Genomic DNA, 25,501 nt, shown 5'->3' on the forward strand with positions numbered 1-25,501 from the left:
CTGGGATGATGGAAATGTTCTGGAATTAGACAGTGGTGATTGACGCACAACTTTGCGACGATATTAAAAACCACTGAATTGCATGCGTTAAAAGGATGAACTTTATGGTTTGTGAATTATATCTCAATAAAGCAGTTATTTTTAAAAAGTGGCAGTTGAGTTGGATCAAGGGTTCTTACCCTGTGGTTGAGGATGACTTCAGAGGTCCCGGCAACCCCTAAAATTGTGGAAAACATTTAGTGTCTCTGTGCATTTCTGTGGATAAAAGTTCAAAGTTTAAAAAGAGATGACCTGTCAGGTCCCCCTGACCAACAAGGTGTCAATGACCCTGCGGAGTCAGCAGAACTTCAGGGACGGAATGGCATGGGGGCTTTGCCCTGGTTGAACTATTGGAAGCCGCCCAGTGTTACTGGCCTAAGGTCAGGGCTCTGACCTGGGTCTGAGGTCAGCAGTGGACCCCAGGATCTGGGGCAGCTGGGCAGGTCGGGCCTCACACCAGAAGACTAGATGAGCGGGGAGAGGAGCTGTCTTCAGCCGCAGCCACTTGTCTTTAGGCATCTCAGGCCATGAGGATGCATGCCCACCTTAAGGGCATCTTGGGGGCTGCCTGCTGCCTTGGGGAATGGAACTGGCAAGAGGGGCCAGCTCCGGATGTTTTGGATGGGGTTTTGAAAGGCATGATGGCTGGTTCAGAGTGTTTGCTCTAGGGGCTTAGATAGTGTATGTCGATCTTTTTTTAGAATTTTTATTGGAGTATAGTTGATTTACAAGGTTGTGATAGTTTCAGGTGTACAGCAAGGTGAATCAGTTATACGTACACATATATCCACTCTTTTTTTAGAAAAACGTGGAACGCTTCACAAATTTGCATGTCGTCCTTGCACAGGGGCCACACTAACCTCTGTATCGTCCCAATTTTTGTACATTGCTGCCGAAGCTAGCAAGGTGTGTGTCAACCTGAATATCATTGTCGTAACAGCCAGTAATTAGGCATTTATGTGCCAGGTATTGTGCACGTTATAGTTTTACAAACATTATCTCACTTACTTCTTACTCAACTCTATGGAATTGGTGCTGCCATGATCCCATTTTACAGAGGAGGAAACTGAGAGTCAGAGAGGGAAGGCCTCACAGCAGGTTAAGGGGCAGTGCTGGGGAGAGAAGCAGCAGCCCAGTGGGTGTGAGGGGCACCGTAGCGAGTAATCCGCAGCTCTTGCTTCATTTGTGAAAGCAGCTTTTCTCTGCACACCACCACCTAGAGCCCAAGCACTGAAATCAGAGGTCTTTGCCCCTCATCCGGACTAAATGAGGATTCATGTCGGGCAAGTGGCAATGAGACACTGCGCACCATCATTTCATGCCTTCGTTCTTTCATTCGCTCATTGGACACACATTCATTCAGAACCTGGATTTGGCCAGGCACTGGTGAGGTGCTGGACTAAGAGAATGAATGAGGCTGGGCCTCTGCTCAGGGGGCATCCCAGCTGGCTGGGTTCCTGAATATCGTGGTATCAGTGGGATCTTCACCGGGCTATACGTGCTGACTCTGTGGCTCCTCCCACCTCCCTGTGTTTGGTGTCCTGGGAACCTTAGGCAGGGATGGGATGAATAATATGTCCTGTGATCAGGATGGTGAGAATGGGAGGGACTCTGGAAGCATCTTAGGGGTCTGGACACTTCATTGCTTGTTATTATACCCCATTCACTCATTGTGTGCTGTTCAGTGAACCCCAGGAATCTTCCTTCACCCATGCAGTCTTTGCAAAACTTTCTTGCATCTCACCTTCTCTTAGTTTCAATTTAAATGTCTCTAGGGAGTGATTTGCTCTCTGTTCCCATTGCAGACCCTCAGGAACCTGCTTCAGTTGGCAAATAAGCTCTCTCCCCTCCTAAACATCCATCCTTCCCTCCCAGATGCCCTCCTACACATTGTTGTTATGGTGAAAGATATGCAAATACCTTTGAAAAGCAGTCTCCCAGCAAGTGGGTATTCAAAAATGTAATAAATTAACCCCATGATGTAATCTGGGGTTGTAATCTGTAATCTGTAATCCGTGACCATCCATCATGCTGATGCGATTAAGAAATGAAAAACCAGATGCCGAATGGATGGAAGTAACAGATGACTTTTCACAGAGCTCCCCCATGGCCCCATGCTGATTCGGCCCCCTACCCCTGTCCCATGCACAGCTTCTTGGCCCCCGTGGAACCCGAGGCCATCAGAGGTTTAGGGAACATCTGTCCAGCCTGTTCATTTCACAAATGAGATGGAGGCCTTTTGGGGGCTGAGGTCGATCAGTTTGATCCCTCCTCATCTGTCTCCTAGCCCCCCTTCCTCTGTTTATGGCTGGCTCCGAATCCAAAGCCCCGAATGTAGGTGTTTTTATCCAGGTTACAGTTGACAGGGTGGGTGCCCCAGTGTCAAACAAAGGTGTTGGGACCTCAGTGTCCTCACTGGAAAAATGAGAGTTTTGGGGTGTATGTCCACCAAGGTTTCTCTGAAGTTCTTTAGCTCTGTGTGGCAGGAGACCTATGGGTGACTTGCACTGTGTCGTCTCAGGGCGGGGGTGGGGTGGGGGGCTGGGGCTTAGGGCCCATGAAGGAATGCCTGGCATGAGCCCCCAGGTCGCTCACACTTTGCCCCGGAGGCCACAGGAGTAGCTGGGCTTTGAGTTTCTCCACCCTAGACCCCAATCCTAAGGGACCCTTTACAAAGAATTGCCCCCTTAAGACTGCCACTTTCTGTTACCAGTGAAAATGCTGCTTCAGCGGGCTCCAGGGACGGGCAAAGAGGGACCCTCAAATCTCTCCAGTTTCCAAAGCATCCTCAGTGATTAAATCTCAAGGAGCCATGGGACACCTGTCTACAAGCAAGTGAGCTGCTCAGCTCTTTCCATATGGAAATGGTCCTCTTCTATATGACATGGGCAGGATCCCCAGGTCTTGGAAAGGATTGCTGTGCCCCAAATGTGCTGCCAGGTGCATCCATTTCTGAAATAAATCATCCATTCCATTGGGTTAAGCATTGCAATTTAATGAAATGCAGACTTTCCCTGGAAAAGCCCAAACCACTGTGGTTGCAATTCCCACACTTTCTTGGGCATCAGGGCCCCTGGGAGCTTGTTAAAGGGCTAGTGCCCTGCTGTGCACCCCAACTGATCTGGTAGGTCCGGGAAGCCCAGGTTCCTGACGTTTAATGGGCTCCCTGGGGATCCTGATGCAGATTTCCTAGGACTGCTTTTGAGAAATGCTCTGCGGGCATTCTTGGCTTAATGGGCTAGGTTAGTTATTCTCTCCCCTGCCCCCACCCCATCAGAAGTGTGTAAATGCAGGTTTGAAAGCATCTGGGGTGAAGGAGGTGCAGGTCTCCAATACTAAGCAGTAAACGGTAAACATTCCTATAGCTATATCTGTGTACCAGCAGATGGGCATGACTCCTAACCAGCTTTTGTGTCCCTGGAGGTCAGAGACAAGATCCCCGGACTTCTGGCCCTGATTTGTTGCCATAACTCCTCAGCCACTTCTCTGACCTTAGTTTTCCCATCTGTAAAATAAAGGGGCTGAAAATAAGGTGAAGCCCGGGAGTTCGAGTAGAAGTCAGAACTGGGTTTGTATTCCAACTGTGTGATTTTGGCAAATTAGGGAACATCTCTGAGCCTGTTTTACCATCTATAAAGTGGGACTGTAAAATGAAGGCTTAGCTCCTAGGGTTAATGAGAGAATTAAAGAAATCAGTGCTTGAAACATATTAAGTGCTCAATGCATGTTAGTAACTATTTTAATATTATTATTTCCCAGGGTCCTCTCAGCCCTTCCAGAGTCCATGCCTCTGGGGGACTTGCGAGCTACAAAGTGTAGTGGCAGAAGACAACTATGCCCACCGCCTCCCCCAATAGCTGGGTAACTCGGGCAGGTTACTTCACCCCTCTGAAATTCACTTGGCTCATACGTAAAACGGGGACAATCATGGCAACTGTCGCGTGGAATTGTTTTGAGGATTTAGTGAGCTGATCCACGAACACACTTAGCCCAGTCCCTGGCACATGGCTGGACCTCTATAAATGTCAGCTATTGTTATGGTGCACGGCCCGGGAAGTTTTTACCTTCTTGGGAGGTAAAGGTAAAGACTGGCTGCATTTAGGCTCCGGGTGGGGGTGGGGACGGGGACGTCCCCGATGCTCGCCGGCACTCCCCTGTCCCCGCCCCGGAGCCGGCGGATTCGCTTTCGGTTGGGCAGCTGAGGTTCCGGGGATGGTGACTGCGGAGCTAGCGGTAGATGTCGCTGTCCATAGTGCCCAGCTGTGACCTCGAGCTGGCTCTCACCAGCAACACGTACGCTACCTCTTCCCGCGCCTCCTAAAGCGAGAGAAATGCCCTGGGGGGGGGAAATACGTTGCGATCCGATGTGGAGACCAAAGTTGTCTCTTTTCGCGCCTACCTAAAATTGAAAGGAAGAGGCGTGGTGCAGCAACGGCCCTGGGATCACACCGGCGCCCAGGCAGGGCTCCGCCCCTCCCAAGCCCCGCCCCTCTGGCCGTTTCTCCCTCCTGCACCCGTGGTTGGCTGCGCAGGGGGTGGGCGTGGCTGGAAGCCGGCGCTAGGACCCGTCGGAGCGCCGCGGACGTCATGGAGCGGCGCCTGGGCCTCTGGTTGAGCGCGAGGCGCGAGTGATCGGTCGGTGGATTCTCTCGCGGGGGCCTGGCCCCGAGTCCGGAATCGAGGCCGGAGCCGGTACCGGGGAAGAGGAGAAGGGCGGGATTCCCTCAGGGGAAGAATCCAGCCTGGCAGGAGGTGAAGTCTTATTCCAGCCTAGTTTCGTTTTCCGCGTGTCCGGCTTCACGCTACCGGCCCTGCGCATCCAGCTGTACCCTCTGCGGCGGTGCCCTTTATGCGGGCACAGCTCTGGCCTTATCTACTCCCAGGAGACTGCAGGGCGAGGCGGCCAGTGCGCAGAGGCTGATCGCGGCGCAGCTGATGCCTCCGAGCTCTGACGCCAGCGTGGGGGGTCCTCCCCAGCTGCTCCGGTTCTGTGTGAAGGGAGGGGCGGTCCTGCCCAGATTCCCCCCAGACGGAGGAGGGGAGGGGCAGTGGAGGTGGGCGGGCCCTGTGGCTATAGGGGCCTTAGGAACTAGCTCCCGCTCCTGCCCCACCCCCTAGGTATCGGGAAGGATGACCACGCTCACGCGACAGGACCTCAACTTTGGTCAAGGTAGAGAGGCTGGACCTGCGCACCCTGGCGGGGGGCGAGGGAGGGCCTGGGCTGGCGGACTTCCCCGAGCGCACTGGGTTCGGCCCCCTCGCAGTGGTGGCCGACGTGCTCTGCGAGTTCCTGGAGGTGGCGGTGCACCTGATCCTCTACGTGCGTGAGGTTTACCCGGTGGGCATCTTCCAGAAGCGTAAGAAGTACAACGTGCCTGTCCAGGTGAGCCCCACATCCAGACTGGGTGCACTGGGTCACCCCCGTATCACAGAGTGGGTAGAGAGCACATTTTTAACTTTCTTCCTTCTTCAGGCTCAGCCCTCTCAGTCCCCAGCGGCCTGGCCTTGCCTTCTAGTTCCCAGCAGCTGCTGATAGCCCGACAACCTCCCACCCCTTGCCGCAGTGGCGTTTCCTTCTGTCCCCTCTGAACTGGGAGTTCCCCTTGCTAGAAGTTAGGGACCAGGCCCTCCGATTAGAGCCCCCCAGCCCCCCATCTTTGTATTTTAAAGGTCTCCTGAAGCTGGTGGATGGTTGGTTTGGGGAGGGGATTCCTATAAACCTCAGGCACCTTCCGTCTCCCCTCATTTACCCTAATTGTAACGGGTTGCTTTAGGTTAAAAGGCAGACAAAGCAGTAAATATATGCTACTCTATCCCCAGCCTCAAGAAGTACCTGTGCCTTAGAAAGCACTCAGTAAATATTAGAATAAATGACCGAATACTGGAAGGTGGTGGAAGCTTAAAAGATATATAGGGGGGGAAAAACCCAAAAAAACAAACAAACAAAAAGATATACAAGGAAAAGGAAAAAAAGAATCAGCACTTACTGAGCACCCACCGCGTACTAGGTACTTATCTCACTTAATCCTCACTTTTTTAAATGAGATCTTCCACAGATGAAGTAACTAAAGCACAGAGAAGTTAAGCCTGAGGCCACACAACTCCTTAGTTCCAGATTCTTTTTTTAAATAAATTTATTTATTTATTTATCCATCTATTTATTTATTTATGGCTGCATTGGGTCTTCGCTGCTGCGCGCGGGCTTTCTCTAGTTGGCGGTGAGCAGGGGCTGCTCTTAGTTGCGGTGCGCAGGCTTCTCATTGCGGTGGCTTCCCTTGTTGCGGAGCACCGGCTCTGAAGGCACGCGGGCTTCAGTAGTTGTGGCTCGCGGGCTCTAGAGCGCAGGCTCGATAGTTGTGGCGCACGGGCTTAGTTGCTCCGCAGCATGTGGGATCTTCCCAGACCAGGGCTCTCCCCTGCATTGGCAGGCGGATTCTTAACCACTGCGCACCAAGGGAAGTCTGTTCCAGATTCTTAATGTTCGAAAATGGATTAAATTTCTGGATCCCCTCTCGGAAAAACGCCTGTATGCTCAAACACTCACAATTTAAAGACTTCTCAGACTCTGGAGGAGCTCAGTGACCCCGCGTTAGGAACTCCTAATGCTATATTAAATGCTAATGTTGAGACTGAATTCTTAGCATCTTCTAACTTCTCTCCCTCTGTGGATAATTCAGTTCTTAGCCTCGTGATGGGAAGTCTGTCTCTTGGGTGGGGAGCCCTAGGGAACTGCTGCGCCTCTCTCCGAAGGCAGACAGGCCCTTGGGCTGCTGGAGGGGGTCTGCCATGGCTCCCCCATCAGTGCTGCAGCCTCACCAGCCATCATGGGGTTGTGTGCAGATGTCCTGTCACCCGGAGCTGAACCAGTATATCCAGGACACATTGCACTGCGTCAAGCCGCTGCTGGAGAAGGTGAGGGCACCAGGCCCCTAGCCCACCCCACCCCCAGTGCTCCTCCATGCTCCAGGATGGGGTGATGCTGGGACCATACCGGGTCCCCATGACTCTTAACACCCAGAAGCCTGTGTCCTGCGCTCTGGAGACCACCCCTGCCCAGGGACAGGCCCCAGGGCATGTGGGCACGTTCAGGGCGTGCCGGGCCCGGGAGCCCTGGTTAGTGGAGTTGGCTGACTGGGGCCTGCCCAGAGGGTTTTGGGTCCTTCTCACCTGTTCTTTTCTCCCCCTCTGCCCCCAAGCTCTGTCTGAGCTTGGCCCCTCAGGGCTTCCTTATTCTACCTTGTTCTGCTCCCTGGGACACGCTGGGACCCCTGTGGGGCCCAGGCATCCTCTCCTCTCCGCGGGTACCACTCATGTCTGGGGGCGCCTACTTCAACTTCTCAAACCTCTTTCTGGGCTCTCAGGGACTCTGGGCCTAGAAGCTGAGCAGGGCCGTGAGTGCACCTTTCCCATTCTTCCCTGGGCAGGGAGCAGGGGGCAGGGGCTGGGGGGTGGGGTAAGGGGGAGGCGGGTGTCCAGTTCTGGAATCGGGGCTTCCTGTCCTTGCAGAACGATGTGGAGAAAGTGGTGGTAGTCATCTTGGACAAGGAGCACCGCCCAGTGGAGAAATTCGTCTTCGAAATCACGCAGCCTCCGCTGCTGTCCATCAGGTGCGCTGCCTCGTCCCCCATCCACGTGCTCACTGGTGTGAGGTCCCTAGTAACACGGCCACCCTCACCCCTTTAAGGCAGCCCCTGAATGCCTTGCTAAAGGCCTGAGAGGAGACATGGCAAAGTGTGCTGACCCAACGAGGCCTGTTAGTGTCTGAGTCACAGCCGGCCGCCCAGTGGTCTCTGTGGACATCACACAGGTTACACGGAGACCCTCCAGTATCACACCTGGAAAATCACAACGTTGGTGAATGGCTAGTCCCAACCTCATTTTATAGATGGAGAAACCAGGGTCCTGAGAGATGATCTTGACCTGGTCACCCAGAGCCAGGACACAGACCCAGTTTCCTGACTTCCCAGTCAAGCATCCATCCAGTCCCTAGTCAACCAGATGTTGACCTTGGATGGGCGTGTTGGGCTGGTCAGCTGCCAGCTTCGTGTGGTGAGGTCAGGGCACTAGAATCTGTCCCTACTTGCTATGTGGCCTCGGGCAAACCCTGTCCCTTCCTGGCTTTGTGTCCGGTTCTCAGACTGGGCTGCATATTAGAACCACCTACTGGGGTTCCCTGTGCCCCTTCCCCCCGCCGCATTCTGACTTAATTAGCCTGGGATGGGACTCGGCTTTGGTTTTAAACTCCCCAGATGATGTCAACTGTGTAGAGACAGGTAGCCAGGGCCTCAGAAGTCAATACACTCAGAAGCACTAGGGGGACTCTGCACCGCCAGGGCTGCTCCCAGAGTTGCTTGCCTGCTGGTGGGAGGGGGACACCTATGTGCTGGGAGACTCTCCTCTTCTCTGCTTCCCAGCTCAGACTCCCTGCTGTCTCACGTGGAGCAGCTGCTCCGAGCCTTCATCCTGAAGATCAGTGTATGTGATGCTGTCCTGGACCACAACCCCCCAGGTGTGCTCACTCCCACCCCCTCTTCCCTGGGCATTTCCATGGCTACCTGTGTTGGTCTGTGTCCTCAGATCCCTACTTGGCTGCACCAAGCTCCCTCTCTTCCTTCCTGCCTTTTAGAACTCTTCTGAAAGCCCACCTCCTCCAGGAAGCTTCCCTGATGACTCCACCTGGGCTTTAGTCTCCCTGTTGACTGTGACTTTTCTGAACACTGGGTTTACACTCTGCTTTGCGGGGCTGCTGAGCCAGCTAGGGAGGTGGGAAGAGGCTGTGCCACGCGGCAGGCATGGGGTGGCCCAGGCTTGACCAAACTCTGGCCTCTTTAGGCTGTACCTTCACAGTCTTAGTGCACACGAGAGAAGCTGCCACTCGCAACATGGAGAAGATCCAGGTCATCAAGGTGAGATGAGACTGGTGTGGGAGGGTGGGCAGGGAGACCGCTGGGAGGTCTGAAAACCGGAGTTCCATGAGAGCGAGGGCGCTGCCTACGGCAGGGCATTCATTACACTTCTTACGGCAGCGCCTGGCATCGGTAGGCTCTCACTGTGCGCTGGCTCTGTGGCCAGCCGCTTGTCATCGCCCCACCTGGGCACTTGGCGCTGAGAGCAGGGAGAGCCACCAGCTCATTGGGGGTTCTCAAGGGAGGGGATCCTTGATCCAGTTTCAGAACTGGTGTTTGGGGCTTGTTAAATCACTGGGGCTCCCAGCCCAGCTCAGATCTACAGACTCAGCCTCTCTCCGGTGGGGGAACCTAGGAATCTGCACGGCCAGCCATTCCCTGGTGACTCTGATGCTCCCCGAAGTCTGAGGATGCCAGCTCCGGAAGGGGAGAGGGCAGCAAAGTGAGGGCGGGCCATGGACCAGCCCCCTGCCACCCTTCCCTTGTCCCCTCCCTAGGACTTCCCCTGGATCCTGGCAGATGAGCAGGACGTCCACATGCATGACCCCCGACTGATACCCCTGAAAACCATGACATCAGACATCTTAAAGGTAAGCTGCTTGGGCCTGAGTGTGCTTTATTTAGGGTGTGCTGAGGCCCTGTTAGGCGGCTTCTGGATCAAGGCTCAGGGGAGATGACCAGGGCATGCCTGGCTTTATGCTCCCAACTCCCTCTTTCCCTTAAACCCTGGCTGGGGCTACAGAGCCCACCCTTGTCGGAGACCCCGTGGGTTCTCCAGAGTAGCTGCCCTGGCTGTCCACCTGACCATGGTGTTCGTTCCTGTCCATTAGATGCAGCTCTACGTGGAAGAGCGAGCTCATAAAAGCAGCTGAGGGTGTGCCTGCCCACCGTGGATGCCACAACTGTCGGACTTTGGGGGCCCAGCCTAGGGCAGTGCTGCAGGGTCACTCTGATTCCAAGTGCTCTTATTGCCTCTATGTATGGACCACCCACCCTCCAGCCCGGGGCTGCTCAGGCTTGGTTGCCTTCATGGAGGAATCCTCCCCAGGAGGGCAGGGACAGGTGCTGGGACCTCAATTTCTCAGCCTCCTGGGATTCCGCTGGCCAGCGCTGCCTCAAATACTGTGCTGTGAGTTGTTTCAATAAAGAGCCCCCAGGGCTGAGCTGGGCTGTCACTCCCTGGAGGGGAGGGAGGCTGCTTCTCTACCAAAGTGCCGAGGACCTTGTACCCCGACCCCTAGACCCGACCCCAGGCTGGTTTTACTGAAAACATTTATTACAACAAAATGTCAGAGCTACGTGATAATTAAGTTCACAGAATGGTGGGTTTGCCCCAGGTGGGAACTGGGGCAGGGGGCCTCGCTGCCCCCTACAGGCTCATGCCTTGCCTGGAGGGGACCTTTGGCAATCGGCTGGCCCAGATGGAAGACATGAATGGCTGTCGGAGGACAGGCTGTCAGGAGGGCCTGTGGAGGGGGAGGGGGGAGGGCAGGTGGGCCACCTCTTCTGGCCCCTGCATGGTCTAGCGCGGAGCCACGGAGGGGGCCGGGCTCCTGGTCACCCTGTGGCTGATGACGATGCTGCTGTTGGTGACGCGGGGACCGTACCAGCCTGCCCAGAACTGGGTGTCCTTGCCCCCGTGCTGGAAGAGGATGTGGCGGACACCTGGAGGGTAATCCGAGAAGGTGTGGGAGACCTGGGGGGAGGAGGGGAAAGGAAGTGACCACCAGGACTGAAGAGGGGATGAGACAGGATGACCACTGAGCTGGAGAGGGGACGGCTGGAGTCAGGTCCTGCAGGGGAGAGCCTCCCGGCCAGAAGGCAGGAACTCCAGACAGAGGACTGGTGCATTCTGGGCCCTGGGGCTGCCCCAGATTTCCTGCCATCCTGGCCTTGGGAGAAGTGGATGGCGAGGGGCAAGCAGGTGAGGCCTCACCTCTGTCCACCTGGCATCGTTCCACTGATGGACGGTCATGGGCGGGGGCTCGAAGGAGGCCAGGACGATGTAGTCGGCCGAGGCCAGCTGTACTCGGATGTGGTAGGTGCAGCCACAGTCCGCTCTGGCGGCGAACCTGGGGGAGGGGAGGGCTTGGGACTGTGCACCCCAGTACAGAGGGGGCCCTGGAGGCCACCATCTCTGGAGGCGGGCAGGCAGCAGGCCCACAAATCGGAGCCCCGAGTCTCATTTCCCTGCTCTGCCCACGAGGCCCAGCCGGCTCCAGGGCTCCCTGTGCCCCACTGTGCCCTGGGGCAAGCAGTCTGTCTGCGCTGGGCCTCAATAATCCCATCTGAGAAAAGAGGCGACCCTCCTGGGTGTTCCAGTGAAGATGTCACCATAAAAAGCAAAGGCTCTCTACAGAGATAAAGTCCTGGGCTGTAGGATCTGTGTTGCCGCCGGTACATTACAATGGAGGTTCGGGAGGGGTGGCCTGTGTGATGGGGGCTGCACAGGGCTCCCCCTCTGGTCAGCCCTACTGCAGCCCTGCACACCTCTCAAGCCCCAACCCCCCACCCTCAGAGTAGTGGCCCTGGGGCCTGGCGGGCATTAGGGTCCTGCTTCTGCCCTGGGCCAGGCCAGACAAAGTTCTGGGCACAGAGTAGGAGCTTGGGATAGAGTCGTGGGATGAACAGTGAAAGGGGTAGGGGAGGCAGACAGGCATGTGAGTATCTGCGAGGTCCAGGGAGGCTGGGTCCTAGTGTCTCTTGCTCCAGGGCCTGTTAGTGACAACTCATCTGTAGGCCTCAGTCTCCCCATCTGTAAACTGGGGCTAACATCTGCTGATGCAGGGTTGGGGCAGGGGGCAGTGTTGAATAAGTGCTGGGCCTGTCGGTAGGGAGGGGGGCAGCCCTTGCCCCAGGACTCCGCCGGGCTCAGTGGGCACTCCCGAGAGGGGTTCTCAGGAAGAGCAGAGGGAGGGATGCAGAGTGTGGGACTCGGGCGCAGGCCCCACTCACCAGTCCTTAACCACGATGTCCGGCCGGAACTTGTCCAGTAGCTCCTCCCAGTAGCCCTCGGCTTTGAGGTCTATCAGCTGCGACTTGAGACACATCCTGCGGAGCAGAGGCGAGGCGTGCGTCCCCAGGCGTGACCCGGACCCAGGGAGCTGGTGCAGGGGCTGCAGGACAGGACTCTGGCTCCTGCCTCCATGCAGGCCCGCGGGGAACGTGCAGGGAGTTTGACCCACTGGTGCCTGGGTGGCGATCATCCCAGTCCTTAGGCCCAGTGTCCCGGGCACCCAAGGAGGGCGCTTCCGTGAACTCAGGCCCCTAGACTGGGGACAACCTGTACCATCCCTGACTTACCCCAACCACTTAACGGGCTCCCAGCCTCCTCAAACTGCTCGCCTCCCCCACTTGCCTCAACCCAGCCACTGAGTTGCCTCCTGCCCCAGGAAGAGGTAGGTGCTGAGCTGGCTTTGGAACCCCCTTTCTGGAGCTTCACACACAGGCCCTCACTTAGGCCTGGGATTTGGCAAAAGGTTGTCCGGACCCTTTTCCCTCCACACAGCTTCTCAATTCAGTTCGTCTTACTCATAGGACGTGGCAAAGTACTTCTTGACTTTGGGGTCAGGGAAGTCTGTGCCATGCGCCCCGGGGAGGCTCTCCACCTTCCACTGGTCCCCTCCGTTGGAGTCGATTTTCCAGGATCTCATATCCTCTAGGGAAAACAGAAGCTGCAGTGAGACCCTCTGGGTGAATGTTCAGCCTGGCCCTCTCCACCTGGTCCTGGGAGGGAGCGGGTAAGGCTCAGATCTCAAGGCATGCACCCCACGGCACCTTGGAGCCGCCCTACAAGCCCCCCTCCCCGCCTTCCCACCTGTGCCCACCACAGCAATCCTGATCTGGGCCCTCTGCCTCCCACTTTGTCCCTGAGCGGGTCAACACTTAACGTGAAGCTGGAAAAAAGAAAAGAGTATGACCAGAAATTCTAAATGAACCTTTCCTCACTTCCACATTGCCCAGGGGCTCTGGAAATACCCAAGTTTCAGTTCTCGAACCATTAAATTATGAAGGGCCTGTGTGGGGAATTCTGGTTTTTTTTTTGGTGGTACGTGGGCCTCTCACTGTCGTGGCCTCTCCCGTTGCGGAGCACAGGCTCCGGACGCGTGGGCTCAGCGGCCATGGCTCACGGGCCCAGCCGCTCCACGGCATATGGGATCTTCCCAGACCGGGGCACGAACCTGTGTCCCCTGCATCGGCAGGCTCTACTCTCAACCACTGAGCCACCAGGGAAGCCCGGTAATTCTGTTCTTAATGGCTAATGTGAGTTTGTCCCAACTCAGACCACTTACTAGACGACTGGCATTCCCCTGACGTCGACGTCCAGGAGGTTAACTACATACTGGGATCTGGGGGGCTTTGCTGGTGGGTCATGGGAACCTGCTGTGCCCACTCGGACCCCCTCTGCCCAGGGCAGGAGGGAGGACTGGGGGCCTGGGCATCCTCTGGGTTGGTGATGTGTAGTAACCCTGTATTGGTGGAAGGGTCCCCACCAGGTTGCCTTGGCAGGTCTGTAGGCGTAAGGCTGTCCCTCCCATCTCCCCCTTCAGACTGAGCTGAGAGGACCTCAGGAAACAGTGCTTCTCTACCCAGGCTTTCCAGATCACCAGGAGAGCTTTTCCAAATTATTCCTTTGCTCCCTCTACTAGGAGCCCACATCTATCCCCCAGGTGCCCCGGGAGCCCCCCAGTAGAGAACCAGAAGAGGAATTCAGAAATCCAGAGCAGGACAGTACCCAGGGCAGGCGCAGGGGGAGAGCTGCGCAAGGCTGGGTGGCCGGCTCTGCAGGGCTGTGTGAGCTGCGCTGATGGCCCGGCCCGGCTGGGCAGCTTCTGAGCAGGATTTGGGGCAGGCCAGGAGACTGAGTGTCTGGGGCACTGTCTGTGGGGCCTCGAAGAAGGGCCTAAGGGCCTTCAGCAGTCAGGACTGGACCCCAGAAGCTGGGCAGTTCTAGATCTTTGAGCAAGACGCTCATCTGGGGGGCCTCATGCTCCCCATCTATAAAATGGAGCCAAACCCTTCTTATCTGGCTAACTCTCAGGATCTTCATAAGGATAAAGAGAGGAAGGGATTCTAAGTGTACAAACTATGCCTCTTCATCAACTGCTGCTATACCTAAACAGGAAGCATGATGCCTGGTACTAAATGAAGATGCTAAATGAAGAAAAAAAAAAGCCTGGCAAATATATGAGAACATAAGCCCAATAGGAGCCTCAAACCATGTGATCGTAGTTGCCTCTGCAGTTCATTTCCTTCCTCGTATCATGGGGTGACGGGAGGATGATGACATTTCTAAGACCTCAGACTAGTGCCTGGCACACAGGAAGCCCTCCCTCAACGTTAGGCAGCACAGACTGAACTAAAGGGGAGGGGGTCTGCAGTGTGCTTATTCATTCAACAAACGTTTCCTGAGCACATGCTATGTGGACACAGGGTGCAGAGTGGCAAGATCTGTCAGGCCCCAGGAACTTGAAATTTGTGGCAGAGAAAAAAAAAAAAGATTCCGTTATTATAGGTTATGACCAGTGCTATGAAGGAAGGAAATGGGGTGATGTGACAGACGTGGGGAGCACTGTTTGCAGACGGGGGATCAGGGCACATCTCTGAACGGAGACCTGAAGAATGAGGAGAGGGACCAAGGGAGCATGACAGGTGTTGGGGGGAGTGGTGGTGATGAGAGAACATTCCAGGTAGTGTGGGAACAGCAAGTACAAAGGCCCTGAGGTTCAGGAAAGGGACAGAACCAGCCCAGCAGCAGGCCCCGGCCCACCTTCGGCACACGGGTTGCGCAGGAGGTTCCTGCGGAGGTTGCACAGAAAGTAGAAGACCTTCCAGTCAGCCACGGACTGGTCCCAGTCCTCAGTGACGTAGCCCTCATGCAGGCATTTGCGCTTCCAGAGGGTCACAAGGTCGATGAGGTCGCGCCAGAGGCTGCAGACAGGGCGGCAGTTCAGCAGCAGCTGGCGAGCGGGCAGGTGCGTGAACACCTCCAGCAGGATGCTCTCGGGCAGCTGGTTGATGCTGACCAGGGCCATGGCCGTGGGGGGGTGAGAAGCATGCACAGGCCTGTGGGGAGCAACAGTGCTCATGAGCTCTGACCAAGGAGGTGGACCCCTTAGACCCCCAGGGACCTGGGCCAGGGAACACTGGAGCCCCTTTCCAGTACATGGTAGACCCTCAAAATAAAGAGTGGCCACATGTTATGCACATTTGAAAGAGTGCAATAAAAATATTGATAAAGTCTTCAGGGACTCAGTTTTTAAGAGACCCCACCCCCCATTAAAAAATTAATTGCTTAATTTTCAGTTGGTGGGCCTGGAGAACTGTAAGATTTGCCAAGGCCATGCTGTTGTCTGTAAGCTCTGTAAAGGTTTTCAGTGATGTTATTTTAATACTATGAATTCACCGTTAGAACACAAAATCTTGGGACTCCCCGGTGGCACAGTGGTTAAGAATCCGCCTGACAATGCAGGGGACATGGGTTTGATCCCTGGTCCTGGAAGATCCCACATGCCGTGGGGCAACTAAGCCCGTGCGCCACAACTACTGAACCCTGCACACCTAGAGCCCAATCTCCACAAGAGAAGCCACTGCAATGAGAAGCCCACACACCACAAGGAAAAGTAGCCCCTGCTCGCTGCAACTAGAGAAAGTCCACACACAGCAACAAAGACCCAATGCAGCCAAAAATAAAAATATAATAATTTAAAAAAGTGTGAGGGAAAAAATATACATATTAAAAAAAACGTAAAATCTTTATTACATCCACAGACTAGCTCACAATTTAAGTGATGGGCTGAGAAACAAACTTTCTCTCCCCAAATTGCCCACTTTAGCTGTGATAAAACATCCCAATGAGGAGGCTCCCCACACACTTCTGGGTTGGGCGTCAGGCCACTCTGAAATGCCCAGAAACGGAAAAGCACGTTGAGGGTGAAGAAGCAAGATCGCTTGGGTTTGAATCCTGGCCTGGAGTGACTCGCTGGGAAGGTAGTCCCCCCCAAAAAAGGTGGTAACTGTCCCGACCTCAGAAGGGCTGGGAGGACTGAGTTAGTACAAGGAAAGCATTTAGCACAGGGCTGGTTGAGAAGTGCTCCACAGCATCATTAACCACACTCCTAGCCTCAGAGCCAAACGACTCTCCAGTAGTTGCAGAGGTACCCGCCCCCAAGAACACATTCCTCCCTCCTACATCTGAATTGCACAGGGTTTTGGGAAAATTACAGTGCCACCACCTTGGCCTGAATCTTGCCTGGGGGGGATCCTGGTTATCCAGCTGTCTAAGGGGATTCCCTCAGTTGGGTGGGAGTGGGCCTGTAGCCACTGTCACTCAAGATGGCTGGAGCAGATAGGCCTTATCTGCTTATGGGTGGGGAAGGGAATATTCTCCTGGGACAGGTAGGGACACTGGGGAGACTTCATTTTTCATTGCGACTTGGCCAAAGAAGCAGTTGTTAACTTAAAACAATAAAACAGCCAGATATTTTACCAGCAAAACAGATTTATTTGGGAGCAGCAAAGAATTGAAATTTGGGACGTGCAACTGGTGAACCACTTGTAAGTCCTGTTAAGCAAAGCAGAAGGAATTCTTTTATAGAAGAGATGGGGAAGTTGGGAGGGACTGTTATAAACAAAAAGTCTGCTAGAGGAAACTGGGAGTTCCAAATATAGTGACTTTTCAATGGCTGAGTTGTGACAGTATACCATTAGCTAAGCTGTTGCCAGGAAAAGAGAAAATCTTTCTTCCTCCTGTTGGCACTAGTAGTGTTACTTCCTGCCAGAGATCTGTATTGATTCTTCCTGTATTGACTGTCAAGTACTCCCCCCTTCTGGCCTCCCAACTCCATTTCAGTGAGGTTTTGCTTCATTAATTTTCACATTTCCCCCTTTTGATCAAGATCTTTCTCCAAAAGCATCACTGATCAAGAGTCAGGGTTTTTGTCTGTTTTTTAAATCAGCATTCAGTGGCCTTTTGTCCCGTGATGCCAGGAAGGATCTTTTCTGGGTGTCCTGTCCCATGTCAGAGGGAAAGTGCACGGATTGGAAACCTATTGTGGTCACATTTGAGTAACAAGGAGGGGTAGGAGGGAGATCTCTCAGGAATTTCCCATCCAAAAGTCTGTATCTTAGAATAGTGAATACAGCAAGGGCACACTCAAAACTGAAGGAATTAAACAAGAATTTTGTAAAGAAGATGTGGTACATATATACAATGGAATATTACTCAGCTATAAAAAGGAACGAAACTGGGTCATTTGTAGAGATGTGGATGGACCTAGAGACTCATACACAGTGAAGTAAGTCAGAAAGAGACAAACAAATATCGTATATTAACACATATATGTGGAATCTAGAAAAACAGTACAGATGAACCAGCTTGCGAGGCAGAGATAGTGACACAGATGTAGAGAACAAACGTATGGACACCAAGGGGGGAAAGCGGGGGGGGTGGTGGTGGTGGTGGGATGAATTGGGAGATTGGGATTGACATATATAAACTAATATGTATAAAATAGATAATAAGAACCTCCTGTATAAAAAAAAATTAAATTAAAAAAAGAATTTTGGAATGACACAGTGTAGGAATAAACATGAAGTAATTAAACAGTATTGTTATCTCAAAAGAAACTGTTTGGAATCAGATGTTTTATCAATGATACAGACTGTAGGTTGAAAATTCAAGAAACTGAATTTGGATAAGAATCCAGAGTCAGTTTTATAGTCTAGATGAAAGAAAGACACTTCTGTGAATTCTAAACCTTCTAACAGGCCTTGTCTAGACATCTTGGGCAAGCTGTCTCATCAGATGTCATCTGCTTCAAATCCAGGAAATCTTTACCTTCAGGTCACCAGATGGTGTGCAGGTCCAGTTAGGGTCTGGTGCTTTCTTAGATGTGTCACATGAATCCAAGAGTCTGTTCTCTGAAGTTTGGAGGCACAAGGGTAGGTTAGCAGTACCTGATGGGGCCTTTCCAGTGAGGTTGAAGAGAGTCCTTCTCGAGGTGTCTTTTCCAGTACATGAAATCTCCAGGTTGAAAGGTGTGATGCTTAAGGTCTTCGTCTCCCAAGAGCACACTATGAAGAAGATTGCTCTACCAAGCATTGTTATTTTTAATAGACGCAATCAGGCCTTTACAATATTGAAATATATCTCCTTTCATCAGCTCTGGGTCAAAAGTGGGTGGGGCAAGGAACATTGGGTGTCCTGTGACTGCCTCAAAGGGTGAGAGTTTGACTTCTGAAAGGGGTGGATCTGAGATTTAGAAGGACCGATGGCAATGCTTTTTTTGGGGGAGGGTCTCTATGAATTTTGCCCACTAGGTCTTAATATTGCCATTAGAACGTTCCACTAACTGAGGATTGAGGATAGAAAGTACAGTGAAAATGTTGTAAAACCAGTTAAAGAGCACAAACTTGTCGAAGCACCTGACCAGTAAAATGGGTTCCTTGATCACTGTGAAGTTCAAGAGGGGTTGCCCAGGTAGGGATAATCTTTGCTATCAAAATTGTAGCCACAGAAGAAGCAGTGGCCTGTCTGCAAGGGAGGGCTTCAATCCAATGAGAAAACGTACAGACCATGTAATAAAATATATTTATATCCATGAGATGGGGACAGCTATGTGAAATCCATCTACCAAACTTTTATTTTAATTGGAATATAGTTGATTTACGATGTTGCGTTAGTATCAGGTGTACAGCAAAGTGAATCAATTATACATACATGTATACCCACTCTTTTTTAGATTCTTTCCCATATAGGTCATTACAGAGTATTGAGTGGAGTTCGCTGTGCTATACAATAGGTCCTTATTAGTTATCTACTTTATACAGAGTAGTATATATATGTCAATCCCAATCTACTGATTTATCCCTCCCCCACTTTCCCCTCTACATCTACCAAACTTTGAATGGCCCATTACGCAATTCAAAGTGTCTGGGAACAGTGCAAACAGGTTTCCCTGGATTGTATTTTGGACAGGTGGGACAAGAAGGGAGGTACTTTTTGTGGCCTTATTAATATTTCCCCACCAACATTCATTCATGAATGCTATCATTTTGTCACTGGACCAAGAGTTCAATGCATGTACAGTGCTGAGGTGTGGGAATCAGAATTTCTGGGAGGACCAGTTTGTTATTTGGCCCAAACCAGAGTTTTCTCTTTCTACTGAACCAGCAGTTCCTAGATCCCCAATACTGTTTTTCCTTTTCTGGGGCATTGGGCATTTCTAGATGGTTATCTTGGGGAGCATCCTTTTGGATCATACCGGAAGTTTGGTCATTGGTTCCTTCGAGAGCAGCATTTGGGGCAGAAATAGCAGCAAGGTGGTTTCTTTCAGCCTATAGGGACTCAAGCCTGGAATGCCCAGGGATCTTAATAATAGTCAAGGCAGCTGTCAAGAGTATAGCGCCTAATTGCTTTTGCATATAAGAGCCATTTTTAATCTTTTCCCCATTAGAGGTAGGGAAACCTTGTTTCCATGTTATTCCAAAGTCATGGGTTGCTCCAAAGGAATACTGACTATCAGTATAAATGTCTGCAGTTTTGCCCTTGGCTAAACTACAAACCTCAGTGAGGGCATATAATTCACCCTGTTGCATAATTAAGCCGTAGGTAAAGGCGCTGCTTCAACAATATCAAAAGGAGTTGCAATGGCATACCCAGCACAATCTTTACCACTTTCTCCCTTTAAATAAGAACCATCAGTAAACCATGAAAAATCTGCATTGGTTAGAGGAGTCTCCTCTAAATTATTACACGGAGTCAAAGGGTGACCAGTAAGGGTCAGGCAGTGGTGAGGGGATTCGTCAGTGAAGGAGAGAAGAGTAGCAGGGTTGAGGTTGGTGCAATGTGAAAGAGCTATGTGAGAAGCAGTTAGCAAAAGGATTTCATAACAGGTGAGGCAACTGACTGAAAAATGTTGAGTGGACAAGAATTTAGGAGGGCTTCCACTGCATGGAAGCATGCAGTACGAAGATGGGGTACGAAGATGGTTAAAGGGGATCCCATGATTGTCTCTTTGGTGGCCTTAACCAGAAGGACGGTAGAAGGAATGGCTTTGAAGCAAGGGGGATATACCTGTGCCACAGGGTCCAGCTGTTGGCTACAATACCCTACAGTACCCTACAATACCCTGTTGGCTACAATACCCTCAAAACATTTAGATAACTGGGATCCCATTTTTCAGGGTTTTTTCTCTAGAGCAAAAGAATCATTCTCAAACAGCCCACAGGCCAAATACCAGCACAGTTCCTACAAGCCCCCTGTTTTTGGGCTCCGAGGACATTCCCTGCCTTCTCACATACAAAGAGGGAAAAGGGAAGCTGGTAATTAGGATGCCCAAGGGCAGGTAGTCTCATTAAGCTTTTCCTTAAGTCTTCAAAAGCTGTGTCATCTTGATCTCCCCAATTAATGGGGTCAGATTTGCTGGTTTTTAATAAAGCACGTAGGGGCTGAGCCAGAAGAGAGAAAATTGGACTCCGATTTCAACAGCAGCCAGATAGCCCAAGAAAACCTTCGGAGCTTAGTGTTCGATTCTGGGCAGTTCAGGATGTCATGGAGTCTATCTAGATCCAGTAGTCCCTGTTCTGAGATCATGTGCTCTAAATACTGAACCTGAGTTTGAGCAAAGTGCCATTTTTCTTTGGAGACTGTATGTCCCTTTAAGGCCAAAAATTTTAGCTGGTGGATGCTGTCTTCCTGTGAGGAGGTTTGAGAAGGACAGCATAGGCGCAAATCATCTATATAATGTAACAAAGTAGAACCTGCAGAAAACTTTACATCATCCAAATCAGCTTTCATGATTTGTGAAAAGTAAGGACTTTCTGTGAAACCCTGGGTCACTGCTATACGAGTATATTGTTGTCCGTCCCAGGTGAAGGCAAAAAGATATTGGCTAGCCTTATCAACTAGAATGAGTTGAAAAATACACTGCATAGATCAGTCACAGTGAAAAATTTGCTTCAAGTGGGAATGGATGTCAGTAGCATGCAGTGGTCAGGAACAACTGGGTGTTGAGAGATAACAATGTTTATTGCTCAGAGGTCCTGGATAAACCTCCATCCTCAGCCCTTGGGTTTTCTCACAGGTATAACAGGTGTATTACAGGGACTAGTGCAAGGGATAGTGAGGCCCTGAGCCTTGAAATCTTCTATCATGGGTTTTCTATCTGAAGGGCTTCTTTACTTACAGGGTACTGATTAATTCTGAAGAGAGTTTAGAGGGATCGATTTGGATCTTAATGGGAGGTACACTGTGAATTTTGCCAATATCAGTTGGAGATTTTTGCCTATAAGGAGGGTGGTGGCTGATTCAATAGGGACAAATGATCAGTGTTTCAAGAATCGGCCCCAGCAGTGCCGGAAACAGAACAAATAAAAGACGTCGAAGGGTCTTTTAATTTACCAGGTTGGCTATTTAGATGGCTACTGTCAAATTCTAGAATTATTTCCCCCTTTTGGGAGAAAGAAATTCGGCATAATACTCTTCCAAGAAGTCTTGGCCTAATAAGTGAATGGAGGGAGACGAGCTAAGGAGAGAAAGTGTGTCTCTCTCAAAGGGCCTAAACAAAAGGGAAAAGGTTCAGAGACAGGAGCCTGTTGAGGAGTATCAGAGATCGCCACTATGGGAACTGTATTAGGGCTCTGCAGTGGGGCTGAGCACCGAGAGTGTGGCTCCGCTGTCAGTAACGACAGAGATTCCTTCCCAATCTGGAGAGCTGTTTCTTCAAGCTGATTAACAGGGAGGATTGGGAAGAGCCCCTGCAGTTCCTCAGGGCCCCCTCATTGGGCATTAGGAGGACACTGGAAAGGCTGAGAGGGCTGAAAACTCCTGGAACGCTTAAATTTGTAAGTCTTTTTTCCGATGCCCTGGCTTTTTGCAATAGCAGAAATTAGGTTTTTAGTTTTGTTTAGGGACCTTCATTTGCTGGAGTTGAAGATTAAGAATTTAGTGGTTTGGGCTTCCCTGGTGACGCAGTGGTTGAGAGTCCGCCTGCCGATGCAGGGGACACGGGTTCGTGCCCCGGTCCGGGAAGATCCCACATGCCGCGGAGCGGCTGGACCCGTGAGCCGTGGCCACTGAGCCTGCGCGTCCGGAGCCTGTGCTCCGTAATGGGAGAGGCCACAGCAGTGAGAGGCCCTTGTACCGCAAAAAAACAAACAAACAAACAAAAGAATTTAGTGGTTTTTCTTTTTGGTGACTCATCTAGGGTGCAAGTGAGCTGATCTGCCAAACGAATCTAGCGTGGACACAGTTTCCCATTCCATCCTGGTTCTTTTAAATAAAAGAAAAAGATCCTGGTTCAGCCCATTAATAAACATGGAGGTGACAGTTACCCTAGTGGACTCAACATCTGAAGGAAGACCAGCGTTTTCTTTAAAAATAACCTGTTAGAATAGCCATGAACAGGTTCATCAGATTTTTGTATGCAAGGCTGACCTTTGTTCTGATCAACAGGCTTAGGAGAGGCTACTACAATTGCTCAGTGGAGGTTTTCACTGAGTGTTCTAGCCTCTTGCCAAAAGTTAGGGGATTGCCCTTCTAAATCCCCTCCAGAATGTTCCCATGGGCTAGTTTCATCCAGTGTTTGCTTGACTCTCACCAACAAGCACGTGGACTAACTGATATACATCTGAGAAACCAGACTGGTAGGTTTGAACAAGTATTAACATCTTCAGCAAACCTAAGGGGGTCCTCAGTCACTTTAGGAACCTCTTGAACTACGGCTCACAATTTGGCTTAGTCCAGGGAACATAAGTAATCTGGGGTTTATTTCAATCCTCAGAAGATTAACTTTAAGGAGGAGGTTCTGATAGGCTCAGAGGAGGGAGCAGGGAGAGTCAGCGGAGCTGTAGGGAAAAAGGGAAGTTCAGCGAGAGAACTAGACTGGGGAGGTGCAGAAGGAAAGGAAGATGGCGCCTGGGATGGGCTTGAGCACAAGACGACTGCCAGTATCCAGAGACAAAGAAGACGGGGTAGGGGAAAAAGAGACCTCAGAAGCCATTTTGTCTTATTTTAATATTTTATTTCCCTCAGTTACTTTAAAAATTGTATATTGCAAAGAGGCAATTTTAGACTCCTGATACGTTTTGGAAGCCTTAAAATACCAATCAAAATTGGTGTCCAATTCAGTTTTGACAACTGCAGATCTGTGGCAGTCTAACACAATTTTAAGAAAGGAAGTTTGGGGAGTTCAGAAGTTCCCCATGCTGGTCACTGATGTTCTAAATTACGTCTGTTTCAATTGGTCCATTTAGTTAAAAATGTATATAAGGAGAGACAGCAGTTTTTAAACATAAAATTGCCCAGGGTCCCTGAAAAGGTGTGGGGGGGCACCCTCAAAACATTTAGATAACTGGGATCCCATTTTTCACGGGTTTTTCTCTAGAGCAAAAGAATCATCCTTAAACAGCCCACAGGCCAAATACCAGCACAGTTTCAATAGGAACAGCCTGGTTCCAAAAGTAGTCGGACTGAAAGCTAGCACAGTTCCAGTTGGAACAGCGTGATTTCAAGAGTGAGGCTAAAGTGCCAACCAAGTACTCACAGACAAACAAGGCCTTAACGAAAAAGGACGAAGCCTTCAAACAGATCCCAAAGAAAACCTGGAGAGCTTCAAAACGCAAAAAGAGCGGAGCTCAGATCCAGGAAAAAAACTTACCTTCAAACTGCAAAGTTGGTGAGAAAGCAGTGAGTTCTGTGGGATCTGTGGGTACCAGCACCTGTTTGCTCACCAGCCTCGGAGTTGTTGGGGGTCTTCTCTGGATCTCAGTGAAACCTCCGTGTAACGTTAACCTAAAACAATAAAATAGCCGCTTATTTTACTTGCAAAACAGGTTTATTTGGGAGCAGCAAATAACTGCAAGGCAGGCTGTGCAACTATGGCGAACCACTTACAAGTCCTGTTAAGCAAAGGAGAAGAGACTCTTTTACAGAGGAGAAGGGAAAATTGGGTGGGGCCGTTATAAACAAAAAGCCCATTGGAAGACACGGGGAGTTGGAAGTATAGTGGCTTTTCATTGGTTGAGTTGTGACAGTCTCTCATTGGCTGAGCTGTTGCCAGGCAAAGAGAAAATCATTTTTTCCTCCTGCTGGCAGTAGTAGTCTCACTTCCTGCCAGGTATTTTAAGTATGCCTCTTGATGTTGGGATTGTACTGACTGTCAAGTGTTCCTCTTCCTCATTTCCTGACTCCATTTTAGTGAGGTTTCCCTTTTTTAATTTTCACACAGCTCACAGTCTTCTCAAAGCTTTCATCCCATTAAAAAAATGAGGGTGGGCACACACTCTGGCACCTGCCCAGGGAGAAGTATTTTTCCATTATCAGAGGAAAAAAACCCCCAAAAAACAGATAAATAAGGTACTTGCAGCTTGTGCAAAATGCTATGATGGAAAAATACTCCATGCGGCCAGGTCTTCCCATTTTACAGGAATTTTAAACATTTTTTAAATACATGAAATCTGTCAAATTTTAAATGTTGGCAACTTCTAAAAGCATTGTCTATGCCAAATAAAAGTCCCTGGGCTCCAAATTAGAGGCGTCTTAGGTACAAACACCTGCTCGACCTATCGTCCAAAGTCTGGTCTTTCGCTCTGGTCGCATGTCATCACTAGACTCCATCCCCAAAGCCTGAATGCAGAAGGGCGGAGGGGGTGAAGGGCATTCTGGGGTGGAAACGTCCACATCAGCCCTAAGAAGCCACCTCGCATCGATTGGGCTTCCCACGTACTAGGCCCAGGGCCACACGCTGGCCTTTTCTCCATAGACCCTCCCTACAACCACTCGAGACACTGTTACTAAGCCCATTTCCGAAAACGGAAACTGCGGCTTGGGGAAGTGAGGCCCCCGTCCCAGGTCCTGCGGGCGTGACGGTGCCGAGTTCCTAGACTGTCCCCTGGCCGGGGCGCTGCACGCGAGGTTAAGCCGGAGTGGCCGTGGACGCCGAGGATACTCCGGGACGGCCAAGCTGGGAAGCGAAGCGCTCCGCGCCGAGCTATCAGACCCTAGAGACTGGCCCCGCCCCGCGCCCCGCCCCGCCCGGAAGCGGCTCCCCCAGCACCCTTCCCGCGGCTGCCGGCTTCCCGGCCGGCCGGAGACAGCGTCTTCGGGCTCGGTTAACGTCCCGACGACCCCCCAGCGCCGAACATCCAAGCCCTCTCCCGCACCTGTCGCCCCCCTACCCGTCCCCTGCCTGGGCCGAGATCTGGGCGCGGGTCGGAGCGCTCGGCGCGACCTGAGGTCGGGGTCTGCCTGGAGCCTACGGCCTCGGCGGCGCCGTCAGCTCTCGCCCCGCCCGGCGCCTGCGTCACGCGCCGCGCTCAGGCCGCCTCCCTCACGGCGCCAGCTTGCTGCTCCTGCGACTTCGCCCCGCCCCACGCCGGGACAACTTTCCCAGGCGCGAGCAAAGAAATCTGGTGTCCGCAGGGTTGGGGCGGCGTCAGGGGAGCTCCAGACCTCGTTTCCTGAAGCTCAGTCCTTCCAGGCGGTGGGCGGCTCAGCAGTGGGGACCCAATTTCTCTCTGCTCCCACTTCCCTCCGGTAGGCCGGAGCCTCCTTC

General features: G+C 51.8%; 2 protein-coding genes and 1 non-coding gene across 9 annotated transcripts; 1 reads left to right on the forward strand and 2 right to left on the reverse strand.

Moving 5' to 3' along the window:
* Positions 1–841: 841 nt before the first annotated feature.
* LOC113622498 (U6 spliceosomal RNA) lies at positions 842–943 on the reverse strand. The gene has a single exon (XR_003433543.1). It is a non-coding gene; the product is annotated as a U6 spliceosomal RNA (small nuclear RNA).
* Positions 944–4,596: 3,653 nt separating this feature from the next.
* MAD2L2 (mitotic arrest deficient 2 like 2) lies at positions 4,597–10,117 on the forward strand. Of its 3 annotated transcripts, XM_027110183.1 has the most exons (10): positions 4,630–4,791; positions 4,923–5,024; positions 5,158–5,209; positions 5,304–5,422; positions 6,880–6,951; positions 7,546–7,646; positions 8,454–8,548; positions 8,872–8,945; positions 9,443–9,535; positions 9,776–10,113. In XM_027110183.1, the coding sequence occupies exons 3-10, from the start codon at positions 5,170–5,172 to the stop codon at positions 9,815–9,817; spliced, it is 636 nt and encodes a 211-aa protein (XP_026965984.1). In that variant the 5' UTR covers positions 4,630–4,791; positions 4,923–5,024; positions 5,158–5,169; the 3' UTR covers positions 9,818–10,113. The 3 variants fall into 3 exon arrangements, with proteins under 3 accessions (XP_026965985.1, XP_026965984.1, XP_026965983.1); XM_027110184.1 differs by lacking the exon at positions 4,923–5,024 and having other exon boundaries at positions 4,597–4,731; positions 9,776–10,117; XM_027110182.1 differs by lacking the exon at positions 4,923–5,024 and having other exon boundaries at positions 4,631–4,791.
* FBXO6 (F-box protein 6) lies at positions 9,530–25,501 on the reverse strand. Of its 5 annotated transcripts, XM_027110179.1 has the most exons (8): positions 25,110–25,231; positions 23,606–23,739; positions 17,785–18,037; positions 14,716–15,011; positions 12,477–12,603; positions 11,901–11,996; positions 10,882–11,017; positions 9,530–10,641 (listed from the first exon to the last, which is right to left on the reverse strand). In XM_027110179.1, the coding sequence occupies exons 4-8, from the start codon at positions 14,978–14,980 to the stop codon at positions 10,468–10,470; spliced, it is 798 nt and encodes a 265-aa protein (XP_026965980.1). In that variant the 5' UTR covers positions 14,981–15,011; positions 17,785–18,037; positions 23,606–23,739; positions 25,110–25,231; the 3' UTR covers positions 9,530–10,467. The 5 variants fall into 5 exon arrangements, with proteins under 5 accessions (XP_026965980.1, XP_026965979.1, XP_026965978.1 ...); XM_027110178.1 differs by lacking the exon at positions 17,785–18,037 and having other exon boundaries at positions 25,178–25,296; XM_027110177.1 differs by lacking the exon at positions 17,785–18,037 and having other exon boundaries at positions 25,125–25,237.

The sequence above is a fragment of the Aethalodelphis obliquidens genome, unplaced genomic scaffold (genome assembly GCF_003676395.1).
Source record: "Aethalodelphis obliquidens isolate GAN/ISIS:26980383/991018 unplaced genomic scaffold, ASM367639v1 scaffold9, whole genome shotgun sequence".
Lineage (NCBI taxonomy): Eukaryota > Metazoa > Chordata > Mammalia > Artiodactyla > Delphinidae > Aethalodelphis > Aethalodelphis obliquidens.

Bases quoted from the DNA above. Each gene is read 5' to 3' on its own strand.
- MAD2L2 (XM_027110184.1), top strand. From the start codon at position 5,170: ATGACCACGCTCACGCGACAGGACCTCAACTTTGGTCAAG. The intron at 5,423-6,879 runs GTGAGCCCCACA...GGTTGTGTGCAG, and splicing joins AGTACAACGTGCCTGTCCAG to ATGTCCTGTCACCCGGAGCT. The intron at 7,647-8,453 runs GTGCGCTGCCTC...TCTGCTTCCCAG, and splicing joins CCTCCGCTGCTGTCCATCAG to CTCAGACTCCCTGCTGTCTC.
- FBXO6 (XM_027110178.1), bottom strand. From the start codon at position 14,980: ATGGCCCTGGTCAGCATCAACCAGCTGCCCGAGAGCATCCTGCTGGAG. The intron at 11,997-12,476 runs GTAAGACGAACT...TCTGCTCCGCAG, and splicing joins TACTTTGCCACGTCCTATGA to GATGTGTCTCAAGTCGCAGC. The intron at 11,018-11,900 runs GTGAGTGGGGCC...CCCCTCCCCCAG, and splicing joins GACATCGTGGTTAAGGACTG to GTTCGCCGCCAGAGCGGACT.